A 19,790-nucleotide genomic window follows, 5' to 3' on the forward strand; every position below is an offset into this window, starting at 1 on the left:
CGAAGCCTGTCAATTGTTTTTTTTTCCAGTATAAAAAGTTTATTAGATCCTTTCCTGGGTGGATGTTTGGATGAGAGTGGCAAGAAGCAGCCATGGTCCCTGAACAGGAAGGACATGATTAAGCAGCTGTTGGCAGGGGCTGGGGAGGGAGAGAAGGAAGAAAAGAGGCTGACATCACATGGGAAGGTGGACTTCTTGAGGGCAGACTTTGTCTCCTTTGACATTGTACCTCGAGCCAGCTGCATTCAAGTGTGCGTGAACCCTTCCTTGGTTCACAGGATGGAAAATGGAAATGATGATAGAGTGCAACATTGTCTATAACAGGATGCAACAGCTGTGCATATAAAAAAACACAGCATCCTAGATATAGGTAGTACATTTCCTCTAAATACATTAGAGAAGTCTGATTTTAGTTTTAAGATAATAATTTCATAGCATTTTATTTTAATGTATACCAAATATTATGGTAGTTGAACCTTGCTCTTTGTTCTAGGGCCAGTATATATATATATTTACATTATGGTCAAGAACTTTATAGAGAGAATTTAAAAGTGTAGCTATATCACTTTTAAAATTTGTTTCCAATTTTCTTCCAATGGAAGAATTAATGGAACCTTAAAGCTTTTGGGGGGAGTGTAGGAAAAGTTAATATTTAAAAATTGAGAAAAGGATGGGGGTTAAGAAAGAGGATGGTAAGGAAAACTTCCCCTAAGCAGGGTCAATCTATGATGTATTATAACAATAACAGCTGCTATAAACTAACATTTATTGCATACTTACCATGTGTCAGGCATTGTTCTTTAAAATTTATGTTTTTCACATATTAACTCATTTAATACAACCCTTTTTATAACAGGAGTGTACTGTGCATACTGTCTTAAAGCCTGTTTTGCTGTCATTTAACATACTGTAGACACCTTTATATGCCAGTAATTATAGATTGGTATAATTTTTAATTGCTTCTTGAAGTACCATTTTTCAGCTATCACGATGATCTTATTGTTGGTCATTAAGATTGCTACCAGCTTTTCAGGTCTTTCACGTATGGATCCACTGAACATTCTTAAAATTACCCTATTTGCCCAAAAATTATGCCTCAGAAAAGAGGGAGTTGCTTTACCTTCAGGTCTTTACATAATGTATAGAATTCTCTCAGTGAGTTCATTATGATGTACAAAGTATTGTAATCCAGACTCCATAATTATCCCAGGGACATGACTTCAACATTGCATATGTTGGGGGTGTATCCTACCCAAGACCTTTTTTTTAAATTAATTTATTTAATTAATTTATTTATTTTGGCTGTGTTGGGTCTTTGTTGCTGCGCGCGGGTTTTCTCTAGTTACGGCGAGCAGGGGCTACTCTTCATTGCAGTGCACGGGCTTCTCATTGCAGTGGCTTCTCCTGTCGCGGAGCACAGGCTCTAGGTGCGTGGGCTTCAGTAGTTGTGGCATGAGGGCTCAGTAGTTGTGGCATGAGGGCTCAGTAGTTGTGGCTCGCGGGCTCTAGAGCACAGGCTCAGTAGTTGTGACTTGTGGGCTTAGTTGCTGCGCGGCATGTGGGATGTTCCCGGACCAGGGATCGAACCTGTGTCCCCTGTATTGGCAGGCGGATTCCTAACCACTGTGCCAACAGGGAGGTCCCTATATAGCATTCTTGAAATGACAAAATTATGGAGATGGAGAACACTCTTGGTTACCAGAGGCTAGGAAGGGGGGAGAGGAGGGAGGTGGCTGAGGATGTAAAGGGTAGCATGAGAGCCCCTGTGATGGAACCGATCTGTGTCCTAGCTCTACTAGTGCTCTTGCACATGTACACGTGTTAAGATTGCATGGAGCTAAACACACAGACACACAACTACACACAACTGAGTGCACGTAAAACTGGTGAAATTTGAATAATGTGGTTGAATTGTATCAGAGTCAATTTCCTGGTAGTGATATTGTGCTGTAATTATATTGGAGGATATATATTGGGGGTATGTTGGGTCTCTGTATTATTTTTTATAGCTGCATATGAATCTACAGTTATCTTTAAAAGTTTCTTAAAAAGTGAAGTTGTTTGATGAGGTGTGAGAGTGGAAGAAAGCAATTTTTCTAATATAATATAAAAAAATGTAAATTTTTGGTGGTAACCAAATTTAGTGCACTAAATTTTAAGTAGGCATTTAATTATTTCACCTACACTTCTGTATATTTAAATCAGTCCCAAGCTTGTTTTTGTTTTTTAAATTGGGGTATAGTTGCTTCACAATGTTGTGTTAATTTCTGCTATACGACGAAGTGAATCAACTATATGTGTACATATATTCCCTCCCTCTTGGACTTCCCTCCCACACTCCCCCATCCCACCCATCTAGGTCACCACGGAGCACCGAACTGAGCTCCCTGTGCTATATAGCAGGTTCCCACTAGCTATCTGTTTTACACATGGTGTATATGTCAATCCCAATCTCCCAATTCATCCCCCCCTCGCTCCCCCCCGCCATGTCCACACGTGTGTTCCCTACGTCTGCATCTCTATTCCAAGCTTGTTTTTTAATCTACTTATTGGAAAAGCTTGGAAGTACCTGGTATTGGGGGTCATCTTTCCTTTGGGCGTCCATGGCCAATGTTTGCGTGTGAGTGTGGGCATCTCTTCTTTGGGAAAGCAAGGTTAGGTGCCAGCGGGGCTTTGTGCTTTGTCTGGTTTTCCCTCTGGCTTCCCTACAAGCTCTGAGGGTGTAAAACTTGTCTTTTCTGTTCACTGGTGGGTTCCCAGGGTTTAGTACTGTGTCTGGAACATAATCAAAGCTCAGTAGATATTGGGTGAGTCAAAATCATACCTTTCCAAATATTGCTACTGTTTCTTCACAGATAGGAAGAAAGCTTATAGGACTTAAACACATGAAAAAATCTAAATACTAAAACAAGTGAAAATTACTTGCAGATAACTAGAAATGATAATGTGTCATTAAGAAAAGGAAGGGGCTTCCCTGGTGGTGCAGTGGTTGAGAGTCTGCCAGCTGATGCAGGGGACATGGGTTCATGCCCGGGTCTGGGAGGATCCCACATGCCGCGGAGCGGCTGGGCCTGTGAGCCGTGGCCGCTGGGCCTGTGCGCCGTGGCCGCTGGGCCTGTGCGTCCGGAGCCTGTGCTCCGCAGCGGGAGAGGCCACAACAGTGAGAGGCCCATGTACCGCAAAAAAAAAAAAAAAAAAAAAGGAAGAGTTTTCTTATGATATTAAAATCATCAATGGAAAAGAATATTAAAAAATAATGTATATATGTAAAAAAAATCATCTTATGACTTTAAAATTTTATGAAAGGAGATTTGGGGAGGAAGTCTTTGCAGATACTCTTGATCTCTGGTCTCTGTCAACTCCCTCTTGAACTGGTAAACATTCCAGTAACACACGTGGTGATGGCAGAGCACATGGGGTTAACTGGCGCTCTGAGTTGCTACAGCTTCTTAAGTATTTTGAAGATACCTTTTAAACTATAAAAAGAGAACTTTTAGGAACCCATCCTACAGAAATGAATAGCACTGATATGAAGTGTAAGCATTGTTTGCATTGACAAAGCATGAGAAACAACCTGGGTGTCTGCCTGTGAGCAGGTGAATGATTTGTCCATCAATCCCAGGGAATAGTATGAATCTGCTAGAGAGAATGCTTTAAATATATACTCTTTAACCTGGAAAGATATTCATGATATATTAAGAGAAAAAAGCCAGTTTCATAATGTGATCCCTTTTTAATAAAAATGTAAAGGTGGTGGGAACCTTCAGGTAGGCATGGGTCTACCTGTGCTGTATGCCCATATTGAAGGTGTCCAGTGGGTGCACACCCAACCTTGAACATTGGTCACTTCTACTAGAAGGGTGGAGGGCAGAGGAGAGCTGCTAGCTTTTTTTTTTTTTTTTTGACTTGTTACATGTATTATGTAAAAAGCAAAAAAAAAAAAAGAAAAAATTAAAAGGCCTATAAAATTCTTTTCCTTTGAAAAGAAAACAGGATAGTGTGAAATCATGTTGGGAGCCATAAAAGGACCAAAAGGAGTAATTCATGGAGTGGTTTTGTTATTTCCCGTGGTAAGGGAGTGGTTTTGTTGACTTGCTATGTGCATCTGCCATTTTATTTTCCTTGCTTTCTTTTAATAAAATTTATTTTTATTTTAGTTATTTTTTATAATTTTTCCTTTTTATTTTATCATTATTATTATTATGTATTTTTTGGCCACACCACGTGGCATGTGGGATCTTCCCTGACCAGGGATGGAACCCGTGCCCCCTGCATTGGAAACGTGGAGTCTTAACCACTGGACTGCTAGGAAAGTCCTAAAATTAATTTTTATATTTTCATCATTTTTGACCATTGTTTCCTTGATTGTCATTATAAAAGTGTGCTTCAGTTTTTCCATAGTAAAGGATGTTCTCTTTAAATCTTCCTTCTCTTTCTGATTTATTAATATGATTGTTCAACTTTCTTTAGCTTGAAGATGATATTATTGTCAAGCAGAATTACTTCAACACCATAAAAAATTTTGCACTTCAACTTTCTTCCGAGGAATGGATGATACTTGAGTTCTCCCAGCTGGGCTTCATTGGTAAGAAAAGTTTTAGATTTATTTACTTTTCAGAAATAACTGGGACTTAGAATCTTAGACTATTTTTTTTTTACCTTAAAGTTGTCTTTTTTCCTCTGGAAATGGATTGCTTTTGAGAAAATTTAATTTTGGTAAACTTCTGTGTATAAAATGTTGAAAGTCAACCCAAAATAGTATTTGGAGAGTTCTAAGATGGTAATATTTACTCTGGAGTTCTGCAAGGCAGCCCTGCTGGCTTTTCATGTCCACAGAGAGCCAATCACTGTCCTGGGGAGCATGTCTGGTTCCTTCTCGGACACTTCGAGTTCCTGTTTTAAAGCCCAGAGCTTTTGCAAGATTGGGGTTCTTTTAAGAAGAGTCCTGCACTAGTGGTTTTCTAATAGGAATTCCTGGTATTTGACACAGTACATGAAGTTCTTGTTCAGTCATTAGTTTGTATTCATGTATTGCTTTCAGGGACTAGTAAGGGTACTTATTTTTAAAGTTTTTTTTCATTAAAATTCCTAAAGTATCCAACTAAAGAGAATATGTTTAAAGTTGAAGGTTGAAGGAAATTTATAGGTCTTAAAAAACACCCCAGAGAGTAACATTTCACTGCCTCTAATGCTTTAAATCTGTAAGTATTAGAGGCTGGGGCTTTGATCTTGTTGATCATTTATCTCAAAACTTAATTTAAGACTCAAAAAACATCTTTATTTGTGAAGGTTTCAGTGAAGACAAAATCAGGAGTCCTTGTTTTTGCTTGTATTGATTTAGTTAAATTTTTTTTTTTTTTTTACTTAAACCTCTTAAGTCCCTTTTTTATGGGAAGAATTTTAATAAGACATGAAGGAAAAATCTCCAGCTTGCTTCTTGAATCCTTTGAGCTAGTAGTTGTATGATAGACTTTGTAATGGAGAAAGTTAGGAGTTCAGTACCTACTTCTGTTTATACTCAGGTGACAACTAAACTTAGCTAAAGCAAGTTTGCTTTTGATAAGACAGGTGGGGAAATTATTGATAATGATTTATAGTTGAAAGCACAAGCTTTCGTGTATTTGTTGTACGGATTTCACTCATTTAAGCTGTTTTGTTGCTTGGCTTCTTTATTACAGTTACTGATTGGGAATATGTTTTCAGGTAAAATGTTTCAAGCGCCAGACCTCACTCTGATTGTGGAATTCATATTTATGTTCTATAAGGAGAAACCCATTGATTGGCTCTTGGACCATATTCTGTGGGTGAAAGTCTGCAACCCTGAAAAAGATGCAGTAAGTTAATTTCTTATGCGGGTAGAAGAGGCTTCTTTTATGTTTTTAGTGAAAGTGATGACTCTTAGGGAACCAGATGTTGTAAAGGAACAGTTAAATAGGTAGCTGAAAGAAAACAGTGTTCCCACTTACCAGTGTAAGTGCTTGCCTTCTTTCTAGAACTACAAGAAGTTCCTGTTCTGGAGGGACTTTTAAGTCAGTGAAGCACACCTTTCTTTAAATTGCTGATGAATGTTTATTGTGTCTTGAGGCTCTGGTGTTTCCTTGCTGTTGGCCATATCTGTCCTGTGTCAGGGGGGAGTTGTTTTGGTTTTCTTCACATCCTCTGTCAGCTTTCTTTTTTCAAATACTTTGGGGACAATATGGAACCCCAGCACACCTGGATATAATGAATAGAATGGAGGTCATATTTTATACCAAAACAATGACAAGTCAAAAGTGTACCTTTTTTGTATTGTGTGACTTGTAAGAAGCCAATGTTCATGCTGATATGCTGACCTTTGGGATGTTGGTGACAGGGTAAGTCAGTAAACAATGATTTTTGCTTGGACTATTCAAATATTAAGTTATCGCCACTGAAATCTTATTGTAGAAAGTAAATTAATATGTTTTTCTTGTCTCATTTGAATTGTATCTCTGGAAAAATTTTTTAAATTATTGGCTGTAAGCATAAATAAAATATGAATACACATTCTTAAAAATGAATGAGTCACTTTGACATGTAATAACAAGGAAATCTTTATTATAAGCATATGTCATTATAGTGTTGACTTATTCTCACAAACAAACATTTAATTTGATTTCATGACCTTATATTCCCTAGAACAGTTTGATCATCCTATCTGCCAGTTAGCTTTTAGGACACCCTCTTCAGGTGTCTGTAAGCTATTGCTTTCTCTCTCTTTTAAAAATAACCACTTTCTTAGAGCAAATCACGGTGTGTAGCGAAATAGCAGAGTACCAGCTTTCCAAAAATGACTGAACATATAAATCGATTCGATCAACTCATTTTTATGAGGTAAATCCTTACCTGTATTTTCTTTGTGATTTACAGGAATTTTTATTGTAGGACACAGAACAATTCATGTCATCTTTACATTTGTACAACACACTTGCCTTTAATTGGTCCTGTGCAGTTTTATCTAATATGGTGGTTAGGTTCTTAAGTGAGCTTGTGAGGTGAAAATCTCTGAAAGTAAAAATTAAAACCATGAAGATACATTCTTCCACCCGTCTTTCTATGGCCTGTAATTTTTCGGCTGCTTCCACTAGGATGTCACGGAAGCTGTCACCACATACTTGCTGGCTCCAGAATCACATTCCTTTGACAGTGGTCTAGGAGACCCTTCCATTCACACTTATTTCACTGAGCATAATAATACCCTCAAGCGTCATCCATGTTGTTGCAAATGGAAAGATTTCATCTTTTTTATGTTTGAGTAGTATTCCTCTGTGTGTGTGTGTGTGTGTGTGTGTGTGTGTGTGTGTACGTACGTGTACACAGCACACCTTTATCCATTCATCCGTTGATGGGCACTTAGGTTGTTTCCATATCGTGGCTATTGTAAATAATGTGATGAACATAGGGGTGCATGTGTCTTTTCTGATTAGTGTTTTCGTGTTCCTTGGATAAATACCCAGAAGTGGGATTGATGGGTCATATGGTACTTCCTAGTTTTTTGAGGAATCTCCATACTGTTTTCCACAGTGGCTGTACCAGTTTACATTCACACCAATAGTACCAAGCAAAAACAAACACGTAGTTACAAGAACAGAGTGGTGGTTACCAGACGGGACGGGGCAGGGGTTGAGTGGCGGGGTGAAATGGGTAAAGGGGGTCAGCTGTATGGTGATGGATGGAAACTGACTTGGTGGTGAGAACACTGTAGTGTATACAGAAGTAGAAGTATAATGTGTATTTGAAACTTATATAATGTTATAAACCAATGTTACTTTAAAAAAAAAAAAGCATTCACACATTCTTCCAAAGGTTTATGGACCTGCTTTGACTCTTCGGGCCCGAATGTGTCATTCGTTGCCTGTGTGTTGAGTGGCGGGCTCGGTCTCAGGCACTGCTGCTTCTCATCCTCTCTCGCCTCCACTGTCCCACCTCCCCTCTCCTCACTCCTCCCCTGTCCTCTCCCTCCCTTACCTTCCCTCTCCTTCCACTTGAGTGTTTTATTTGTGTAAATAAAATATACAATTTCACCTCTACTCTCCTGTTAGCAATAATGCTAATGAAGTAAACCTCTTGAGAAAAATTAGGCATTTTAACACCCAGGAAATAATTGGAGGTCTTTCAAAGTGGAAATGTCTTATACATTTGTCTTTTTCAGTATGTTCTGGGCCCAAAACTTATACAAGTCATTGAAAATGGAAAGGGTTTATAAAAGCATGACAAGGTAGCCATGGCTGTCCTGAAGCACTGAGCTAACGAATGCACGAGAGTCCTGCCAGGGCTGTAGGTCCCACATGCCATGATCACACGAGAGCAGCTTATAATCGAAAATATGGGCCATGGGGCACTTAGAGCTGAAACATAGGTGTCTCCCAACTGTGCTGAGTTGGATTTGTCTGGTTTTTTTTTTTTTGCAGTACGCGGGCCTCTCACCACTGTGGCCTCTCCCGTTGCAGAGCACAGGCTCCGGACGCGCAGGCTCAGTGGCCATGGCTCACGGGCGCAGCCGCTCCGCGGCATGTGGGATCTACCCGGACCGGGGCACGAACCCGTGTCCCCTGCATCGGCAGGCGGGCTCCCAACCACTGCGCCACCGGGGAATCCCGATTTGTCTGTTTTGATGTTGTGTCCTTGCTTGTAGTCCACTTGCTGGCTCACATTTTCAGATTGCTTTCATGCAACAAAATGTGCTTTTTCTTATCTGCAAATTCTTCATTATATTATCCAATTAAAGATATTTTGTGTATTTGAACCAAACCTCTAGAGTTTGTGCATTTTAACATTAAAAGTCAAATCTAGGGGCTTCCCTGGTGGCGCAGTGGTTGAGAACCTGCCTGCCAATGCAGGGGACACGGGTTCATGCCCTGGTCCGGGAGGATCCCACATGCCGCGGGGCAACTAGGCCCGTGAGCCACAACTACTGAGCCTGCGCATCTGGAGCCTGTGCTCCACAACAAGAGAGGCGGCGACAATGAGAGGCCCGTGCACCGCGATGAAGAGTGACCCCCGCTCGCCGCAACTAGAGAAAGCCCTCGCATGGAAACAAAGACCCAACACAGCCAAAAATAAATAAATAAAATTAAAAAAAAAAAAAAAGTCAAATCTATATTGACCTATTTTGAAAGGTAGTTGAAATTAAATCCTTAACTCTTCCCTTGGAAGTGCTTATTTTTAATTTCCGCATCGTGTCTGTTTATCAAGTAGGTAGCAAATCTATTAATGCCTCAAAGGGGACCCTAAAGAAACACGACTTGGAATTATGAGATGAAGCTGGATTTTCTTTTCAATATTTACCCTTCTGAAGGGCTTCTCATCTTTCAGAGGAGGACAAGATTTCACTTTATAATGTAACACTAACTTTCCCGTTTAATATTTAGAAACATTGTGATCGACAGAAAGCAAATCTGCGGATTCGCTTCAGACCTTCTCTTTTCCAACATGTTGGTCTGCATTCTTCACTAACAGGAAAAATTCAGAAACTCACGGTTGGTGATTTAATTTTATTTTTCTCATGCACAGACAATTTGTTATCTACTGTATCATCCTTGTTCTTCTGAAGTATAAATGAGCCGTATGTTGTTAATATGTCTTTCCTCCTAGGATAAAGATTACATGAAACCATTACTTCTTAAGATCCATGTAAACCCCCCTGCAGAGGTATCTACTTCTCTGAAGGTCTACCAAGGACATACACTGGAGAAAACTTACATGGGGGAGGATTTCTTCTGGGCTATAACTCCAGTAGCTGGAGACTACATCCTGTTTAAATTTGACAAGCCAGTCAATGTGGAAAGGTAGGTCATTATCGAAATATAATTTGGTCTTACAATTCAGACCTCTTATTCATAATGTGATCTGTGATGGAATTTTTGGTGTATATAACATGTGAGCAGTCAATGAGTCCTACATGTTGGATTATAAAATACATTTTGTGTAACTCAGTAACAGTATGGGTATGTTGCTTACAGATATAATACCAGCATTTAGTGATAAATTCTATTGGTATTTCTGAATGTATATTTAGTATAGATTTTTAATACTTTTATGTAGAACTCTCCCTCAGAATCCCAAATTAGTTTTCACGTCCTTATCCTAGAATATCCCTTAAGATTTGGCTGCGAGCTAGTGGATGGCCCAGCAATTTGGTTGAAATGATAAATTTGACAGCCTATGACTATTCCTATCCAGTGCTTCTGCAAGTGCTGGAAGTGCAAGTGCTTTTAGTACACCATGGAAGCATTTAAAACACTTTTATGTGTTTCAGCATTTCTGTTCACTTTACAGAATTTGGGACTTTTTCTCCCCATTTTTTACTTAACAGTCACAATTCCTTCCATCTTTCCTCAGTTTTGGGTATGTTCCCCAGACTGTCTGTGGCATACTTCCATGTAATCCCCAGAATGTGATGTTATGTCTTCTCCTTTGAAGGCCATTTGGTTTTTAGAACCTGCCAAAAATAATTTGGAATAATTCTGTTTAAGGTGGTCAAAAACAATGCATAGCTATATGTAATGCTATTAATTTTCTTTTACTGTAAACTGATTCTAAACTGGAATCAGTTTAGATTCCAGTAAACAGTAAACAGTTACTCTAAACTGATTCTAAAGAGGAATTTAAGTGTAAAAATGTTATAACCAATGGGAAGATCACTGGCAAGACATATTAGAATACTTTTGAGTAATATTTTGCACTTATATGAGTATATAATATTGGTTTCATTGTTATTTAATGTTCATTTTTATACTATGTAGTGGAATTCTGCTCTGTGAGGTATTGTTCACCACACTTGAGTCCTCATAGAATTAGAAATAGCACTCTTCTTTTACCTCAACAAGAATAGCCTCAAACCACATTTATGGGTTTATTTTTAGGAAATAAAAATAATTCCATCAAAGAATCTACTAAAGAGCTCATATATTCGAGATCAAACTTAGTAACAACAAATATATTTACAATAAACCTCTTAATGCCCCTACTGAGGGCACTTTTCTAGCGAAACACAATTCTTCTAAAGTGACAGTATATGTGAATTTTCTTGGAGTCCATGCACAGACCCACCCTTCCTAGGACAGAGAAAAGGGATCATTTGATTTTCACCATAACTTATTTGCTGAGAGGGGAAAAAGCAGAAGTTGTATTTATTAATACAGAAGTGAAGTGTTAGGAAAAAAATTCTCTGTGTAACATACGTATGTGTTCATTATACAAAAATTTTAAGGTGTGAAGAATGAGGAAAACAATCATAACCCCAAGGATACCATTATGACCATATTGACACTTTTATTTTCTTGGTAACTGTGTGCACTTTCTACTTTGAGATCGTGGTCTACATGTAATTTTATATCATATATTATCCAATATACTCTGTCACAAGTGATTCACAAGCATTTTAATGGCTGCATCAACAGCAACAAAACACTGTCATCTTTTTTTTTTTTGTCAAGTACATTATTGTTATGCAGCAAACATGCCCCTCTGATAGAGGAGCTATTGCATCCCCCTTAGGTTTTAATTTCCCTGCAACTATTCAGGACATATGATGTGCAGTCACTACAGACTTGAGCGTCGTCAACCTTATTCTGAGGTAAGGCCCCCTTCTGAACCTTTGTGGAGGATAGTCTGACTATATTTTTATGTTTGGCTTTTCAGTTATTTGTTCCATAGTGGTAACCAGGAACATCCAGGGGATATTCTGCTCAACACAACTGTAGAAGTTTTGCCTTTGAAGGTATGACTATTTTTTCTCCTAAATTTTCCTTGAGAACTAATATTAATAGACCTGATTTGAGGCTCTTCCTGTTTAAGAAATTCTCATGATGGCAGGACCTTAGTGGTGAGTAATACCAACTTCTTTTGGCAATATGGAACACCTGGTATATTGTCCTGTTTGCCTTCATAGAAAGAGCCTTTATTTTGTTTCCTGTTGGAAAGTAACTTGGACATTTGTACTGGGAAAATAATTGAATCATTATTTTACTTTAATGTTTACTTGCTGTTTGTATTTTGAGTCCCAAAATACCATGCAGTTTTAATGCCTGTTGAATAATGTAGAAAGTTAATTTATTGGTCTCTAAGGAATGCTTAATTTCTTTCAAGGTAACACACAGTTCTTTACTTCTGTATATTTTTAATAGAAAACAGCATTCTATTAAATTGATTTAAACTGGAAATTAATTAAAATTAAAAATTTCTAGCCAACAGTATATTATATACAGATTCAGATGGAGCACTTATACTGATTGATAAACCTTTTAAGGTTCAAGACTGACATGGCATTTTCTCTTTTCAGAGATAGCTGTGCCACAGATGCCACTTTTATATTTATTAAGATATATTAATAACCTAGATTTGTTTTAAATAGAAGTAATTATTTATAAGATGTTTTTGTTCTATTTTAGAGTGAAGGTTTGGAAATCAGCAAAGAAACCAAAGACAAACGATTAGGAGACGGTTATTTCAGAATAGGTAATACCTACTTGAAACTAGTAAAATGTCCTTTACTTTTTTGGACTTAGTCCTGAAGTAATTTTAAGTTCTTTTCAGATATTAAGCAGCTTCAGGATTATAAATACCAGTGTACTCTTTTATTTGCTCTCTGTGTTCTAGTACATACTTTTATTATTATCTTGACCCAACTAGGGTTTCAGATCAAAGGTTCATTTCCTGGTTCCTCTTGCTCTCTGCATCTGCTGCTTCACTGTCGTCACTGGTAGATAATCCGCCTTCAAGCTGCCTCCTGCAGTCTCGTACTGGACGATCTTAGCTGACTGCTCTCATGATCCCAGCAATATCCGTGCGCCAGAATCTGAGCCTTTAGCCCTGCCTCCCTCCTGAGCTTTAGATCTGTACTGAGATGCCAGCTGACAAACTACGTGGGGGCCACGTAGCCATCTACCCGGAGCGTCTGTAATATGAACATTTCGTCATTGGTCACCATGGTTTGTGCTGTCACGATTCATCTAGCTGCCTGAGTCTAACCTTGGGAGACACTCTGAAACCCCGCACCCACCTTCACTGTCCATTAGCATAAAATGTCTATTTGTGTCTGAATGTGCATTCACCCTACTGCAGCGATACTCTGCCTCTGTTTCCCAGCCAGTACACCGAGCCACTGTAGCTCCCTTGCCAAAACCTAAATGCTGTATTAACCTGGCTGAAATACCTTAATGACCTTCTGTGATCAGATTCCTTAGCTCCCACCCACTTTCGTATCTTGTTACTTTCCTCTTATGCTTCATCTCTCCAGTCCTGAGATGTGTTCCTCTAATGCCCTGTGCTCCCAGCCGTGTCTCTGTCCACTTTCCCCACCTGAAACGATGGATTGGTATTTCTCCTCCTGATGAATACGTTCTCATCCTTTATTAACAAGTTCTCCTTGGCTCTTCTTACCACAGTGCATGCACCTCTTCTGTGTAATCACGTTTCGTAGCTCAGTTCTGTGCGCTCACTGTGGAAGGGGGAGGGGGCTTTGTTGCTCAAGCACTCCTGTGATTAACGTAGGACCTGTCCTTTGATGGACATCAACTCAGTGGATGATTATATATTTTCTTTTCACTTAAATTAATACTTTTCCTAGTGGTAGGCAGAAGAGATTATTGGGCAATTAATATTGTAGGTATACAGGACAGAGGCATTCTTATAACTCTCTCAAGCAGTTTTACGTTCAGTGAATGTCATTCAGTGTTTGCTACAAGGCTTGTACAGTCACCCTGACTAATTTCTATATAGCTTAGTGGATAGATGAGTTTAATTATTTTCATATTTGGGTTATATTTTAGCCCACCCTAGAAATGTTCATAAGATTAGCTGTGTATATGAGACATTTATTAACCCTATTACCTATGAGTTACTAAATTTCTGAGAATGTTGTGTTCTAGGTTATGAAAGTAGCATAGGAAATAGAGACATTTATATGATTGCAGTAATTTGAAGATAATGACCATCTAAAACATCAACTCATACATATTTACAACTGGAAGAGAACTGATGGGTGATCAGACCTAGGACCTTGTGTAACAAAAGTGTGCATCAGAAACAAAAGCAGCTGATTTTTTTTCAAGTTCATATAAAAAATTCTGCTCCCTGAAGAAGTATGCTTTAGCTGAATGGTGTGTGAGGGGCTCTGTAGACCTTTTTCTAGTGAGACAACCAAAACTGGTGAAAGGTAGTTTTTTAGAAAAGTACAGCAAATAGAGAAACATTAGCTCGTAAAGTCTGAATCTCAGTAACAGCATTAAGAGTCTGTGGCATTGGAGCCCTGACTCGCTCATTACCCACGCTGGCCAAGCTCAGTGACTCAGAAGCTCTACTCTGCATGTCCAGCCAAAAATACGGACTCCCTCTCCCACCAGCCCCCACTCCAGGGCTGCAGTATCTCACCAGAAAGGGCAGGCCACCAGCGTCTGTCACCTCCCCAGCTCCCTGTTGCAGAAGCTCCGTTCCAGACATGAGCAGCTTAGAAATCTGAGGCTCCTTTCCTCCACCTAACTTCCATTCATCGGGCGAACCTTTGCTGCAGGGACGGCAGGGTGACAGTCCTTGGCCCTGATCACCTCCCCCAGCCCACTGGTCCCCGCACACTGGGAGAGGTCAGCCAGGACACGAAGGGCTACTGCTACAATCCAGTGCTCTGCTTGTAAAGCAGGGGTGTCACTTTAGCTGGGAGGTGGGCTGCTGTCCCTGCCAGGGGTCCTGAGCAGTGGTGCAGAGATTTTCTCCAGGGGAGAGGCAGGCCATCAGAGAGCTCTGTAGCGCACCCTAAGGGGACTGCCTTACTTGAAACAGAACTTGGGGAAGTTCAAGCCCAAGGGCGCTGTGGAACATGATGGAGATTTTGGTGGTAAACGGTTAGGAGGAGACTGGTAGCTACATTCAAGCTAAACTGTAGCCCATCCAGAAGTTTGACAGAGAGAACCAGAGAAAGAGGTCGCTAATAAGAGCCCTCTTGGGTGGGACAAGCCACAAAGGCTGGTGCTACAAAGGGGCCTGGGTTCAATAGGATCAGACTGTGCAGGAACTTATGCCCAAAGGCATTGTTGGAAACAGCAGACACCAGCTGGCAGTTAGCAGAGACCTGATGGGTGAAGGTGGGGTTGGCGGGATGGTAACTAAGGACAGTCCTGTGAAAGAAATACCACATTTATTAGTAGATTAAAATTATGAGACAGCAGAAGAAGAGCCTTTCACAGAGAAACACTGGAAGAAGGAATGGACCACCGTCTGGGTAGCAGAAGGGCGTCCACGGAGGGCATGACCTTGGAAGTCCCCCCTAATGCCAGGGTTTGGGGATTCCAGTCACTCTTTAGTCATTTCCTCCTTCATTTTCCCCTTCTTTTTTATCTTTTAATGCTTACCTACCAGACCATTGGGTTAAGGACAAAAGTTAAATTTGTTGTTTGGAAAGTTAATACAGGTACATGGTACCAAATACAAATTTAAGAGGGTAAACTTGTCTCCTTCCCTCTTCTTTCCCCTCCTACCCGGTGCTTCCCAGAGGCAATTGCTATAATGATTTGTATTCTTCTAGAAGTATCTACTCATAAATAAAAATATTTTAGTATATTCTTTGAAAACACAGAATCACACATAGATGGTAACATACTCTACAACCTTGTTCTACATCTTGTTTTTTCACTGAACAAAATACATATGTGCATATAGAAGATGAACATTTTTTTAAAATTGTAAATATTTCAGATGCACAAAAAGATACAACTAATAATGTAATGAATATCAGTGTATGCAGCTTAAGATTTGCCAGTTCAGTTGCTCTTCCCTAATTATCTTCTTTCCCCACCGACCCAAGGGTAACTACTATCCTAACTTTTGTGGTTACCATTTCCATATATGCTTTTACTACATATGTGTGATATATCCCTGAATAATGCAGTCTTATTTTGCTTGTTTTGAAATTTGATATGAATGATGACATTCTGTAGTCTACAGTTTGCTTTTTTCTCTCACCATTGTGATATTCAACCATGTGGATGTGTGTATCTATGGCTTATTCATTTTCATTGCTGTATTGATCTCCATGGATGAATATATTGCTGTCTGTTCTGTTTGGTCATAAAGTGTGTTTCCATCTTTTTGCTGGCCTGAACACGTAGGCACATGTATGAGAGTTTCTCTACAATGTATTCTTAGGAATGGAAGCAAGTCACAACTGCATTATCTACAACTTTACTTCGTTCTTTCTATTGTTTCTTCAGTCTTTTAATGGGCTGCCTAATATTCCCTTGTATTAGTATGTTGTAATTAAATTAGCCAGTCTCCTAATCATGGGCACTTAGATTGTTCACAATTTTTGCTGCAGTCTATATATGCTTTTTGCACATGTGAGAGTATATCTGCAGCATAAAATTGCTGGGCGAGAGTCTTTTAATGAGGCCAGTTATATAATTTGCTAATTATTTTTCTAATTAAATGAGCTCATCAGGTGATAGATTCAGATACATTATAAGTTAAAATGTTTCAAGTTCCATAGCATTATTCAGCCCTGAATTCCCTTCCTAACTCAATATTAAATTATACTGTTTTTGTAGCATACATTCCCTACCCCAGTCTAGCACCAAATAAGGACATACTTTTATGAAATAAGTATTAATTTTTAAAATAAAAACATTACTTTGGCAGTTCATAAGTTGAATATTTCCTGTACAAATGAAAATGAACTTTCTCCAGTATGGATTTTCAATTTGAATGTATCTTATCTTACTATGAGCCTAGTCAATATATTTTAAGACTCTAGAATTGACACATAATTTAATGGTTAGCTAATGACAGCCCATGGGCCAAATGTGGCCCACTGCTTGTTTTCTAATAGCCTGTGAGTGAAGAATGTAGAAATTTTTTTCATTATTTTCATCTTTAAATGGTTGAAAAAATAAAAAGAATAGTAATATATTGTGACATGTAAAAACTAGAAAATATTCAAATTTCAGTGTCCATGAATAGAGTTTCTTTTAACACAGCTATGCTCATTTGTTTACGTGTTGTCTGTGTGCTTTTATGCTACAACAGCAGAGATAAGTGAGCAGTTGCAAAAGAGGTGGCGGTGGTGCTCTCAGTGCTTTGAATTGCTGCTTAGTGCACTACAAATAGCTTTGATGCATTATAATTTGACAGTGTTTAAAGTGCCACACACATAACTCTACTGTGACATTTAAAAAAAAATTACCAGTGATTACCCTTCATGTCAAAACAGGAAGAGAAAAGTGGACTTTGAATGTTGTGCTTTTTAACACAGTGGAATATGGGTTGTTTTACAAAATTAGATGGCAGGTTATGTGGTTATTACACAGTGACACAAGAGCTGTGCTAAAGAGTACGTTACCACTACTAAGCGCTCACAACAATATCCCCAACTCACAGGAAAGCAATGGTCAGAAAAATTAGAAGATTTAAAATATGATATCTCATCACTGAGAATTTCTTCACAAAAATAAAAGAGTCAAATGACACTGTAACCAAAGTTTGTTTCAAACTGGCTCATGTGTTAGCCAAGCAAGAAAACCATTTACCAATGATGAGTTAATTAAATCATGTTTAACTACAGCAGATATGTGTGCCCAGGAAATAAACTCATTTCGGACCATCAGGCTTTCAGCAATAACTATTGCTTGAGGAGTTGGGGACTTTGGGAACAATATCAGTAGTCAAAAAGCAATGCAAATTATTTGAGCAGTTTTCCTTGGCTCTTGGTGAGTTGACAGATATTACTGATACTGCCTAGTTGTTATTTGGAGTCAATGCCAGGTTTGAAGTGACTGAAGAATTGGTCTCTGTGAATAGTCTGTAGAGAACAAGTACAGGCAAGAATGTTTTCAAACCAGTTGAGAAAACACAAAGTTCATACAAACTGAAGTGGAATCTGCTAGGATGTTTTACAATGAATGGTGGTGAAAATATGTGTGGAGGAGAAGAAGGCTTAGATGGACAGATTTACAAAGCTTGCAACAATGTAAGGTGTTTAAAGCCTATGGTTATGTTATTATTCATCAGCAGGTGCTTTACAGAGAGTATTTGAGTCTGTCGTGTATCATTAATTTATTGAACCAGTTGTGTTGCCAGTGAACTTTACTTACTCTCATTGACTTCATCAACATCAGTTCTGTGAATTTTTGTCAGAAATAAGAACTGAATATCCTGACTTGCCCTGCCACACAGCAGTTCTGGGGCTTAGCAGTGATAAAATTTTATTGTGGTTTTTTTTTTTTTTTTGGTTTTGTTTTGTTTTAGCTCTGAAATAAGATTGAAAATTTTCCAAGTGAGAACTGCCCTCAACCACTATTATCTCTTTGAGAATTAGTTTTTGCTTCAGACTTGATAACGTTTCTTAATTCAACCTAAAAGTACAAGACAAAGCAGTGCTTATGTGCAAAACTTATATTGCATTCAGGTCACTTTGATGACTATTAACGTTATTTGAACTGCTAGTAATAATATCAAGCTAATTGAGGAGCTTCCCCCAACCTTTGATTGAAAGTGATTCATCTGCAATGTAATGATGAGGCAGATTATCAAAGAGAAGAATCTAATAGAATTTTACGCAGATACCTTCCAAGTCATGGACATGCTCCATTAAAATCATGTGCTTGTGGATTAATAACAATATTTGCAGTATCTAGGCTGTGTGAAAGGAAGCATTCAGGATAAAATACATCAAATCTCATTATAGATCCACATTAACAGATGAACATTTGCAATCGATTTCGATGATAAGGAACACTAACTTTGAATACCAGTTAATTTAAGTATTATCCCCCCATAAGGAATTACATGCTCCTTAGTATTAGCAGAAAAAAAAAAACCTTAGTTATTACATTTTGAATTTCATCAATAAAAATTTTGTGAAAATTAGTTTTCTCTTTTTCTATACAAGTACCTGGATGATATTCTCAGATGCCCTCTTGACCCACAAATCCCCAAATATTTACTATCTGCCCTTTTTAGGAAGTTTGCCTATCCCTGGCTTAGAGCAGTGTGGCTCAGAACAGACCATTTTCCTGTCACTTTTTCAGTAGCATTTTTGTTTTGTTTTCTTGCTGTTTCCTCACAGCAAGAAAAATTGAGTACTGAGCATGTTCTCTTCTATAGAACTTCTTGGTCCTTATCCTTACAGGAGAGCTTCTTGAGCTTATCATTTATAATGGAGTTTTATGTTGGAACTGCCTTGAGGAGGTATCACCTTTTAATTCCATCTAGATGTGACCTTGGAAACTGCTCAAGGCCAACAGTTGTGAGTCTAATTAAAGCACTGAAATTTGTTACTGTTGACTTAATCCTCAGAGTGATCAGACTGAAAGATGGTACAGAGTATATTTTGTAAGGTTTGTAAGTCACATTTTGCTAAAAACTTGTGTGTTAGTTGATGTAAGAACAAATATATTTGTTTTTTTTTAATTTGCAATAAGAAAATATATAGTTCTGCCTCTTTAAATAGGTTGCTTCTAATGTTTTTAAGCATATACTACTTCATGAAACGTTTAAAAGTTGAATAAAGGTAGAAAGAAGGAAAAATTTCACCCATGCTCTTTGTGTAAAAACATCCACTAGAAATATTTTGGTGTTTTCCTTCCCTGCTTTAAGTCAGTGAAAATTTATGTGTGCTTGTTTCAGTCTACCCAATGAGTGTTGATTTTTACTTTGAAGGGAAATTTGAGAATGGTGTTGCAGAAGGAATGGTGGATCCCAACCTAAACCCCATCTCAGCATTCCGACTTTCAGTTATTCAGAATTCTGCTGTTTGGGCCATTCTTAATGAGGTAAGACAATAT

General features: G+C 38.5%; 1 protein-coding gene across 3 annotated transcripts in view; it reads left to right on the forward strand.

The window, feature by feature from the left end:
- Positions 1 to 19,790, forward strand: part of MGAT4A (alpha-1,3-mannosyl-glycoprotein 4-beta-N-acetylglucosaminyltransferase A) — a 107,468-nt gene that overhangs the window by 83,095 nt on the left and 4,583 nt on the right. For all 3 annotated transcript variants that reach the window (XM_030838878.2, XM_030838879.2, XM_060309954.2), the window contains 7 exons: positions 4,471 to 4,585; positions 5,704 to 5,834; positions 9,390 to 9,497; positions 9,613 to 9,806; positions 11,662 to 11,740; positions 12,411 to 12,477; positions 19,666 to 19,778. In XM_030838878.2, the coding sequence (XP_030694738.1) occupies positions 4,471 to 4,585; positions 5,704 to 5,834; positions 9,390 to 9,497; positions 9,613 to 9,806; positions 11,662 to 11,740; positions 12,411 to 12,477; positions 19,666 to 19,778 (807 nt within the window). The remainder of the gene's footprint in view (positions 1 to 4,470; positions 4,586 to 5,703; positions 5,835 to 9,389; positions 9,498 to 9,612; positions 9,807 to 11,661; positions 11,741 to 12,410; positions 12,478 to 19,665; positions 19,779 to 19,790) is intronic.

The sequence above is a fragment of the Globicephala melas genome, chromosome 12, assembly GCF_963455315.2.
Source record: "Globicephala melas chromosome 12, mGloMel1.2, whole genome shotgun sequence".
NCBI classification, from domain to species: Eukaryota; Metazoa; Chordata; class Mammalia; order Artiodactyla; family Delphinidae; genus Globicephala; species Globicephala melas.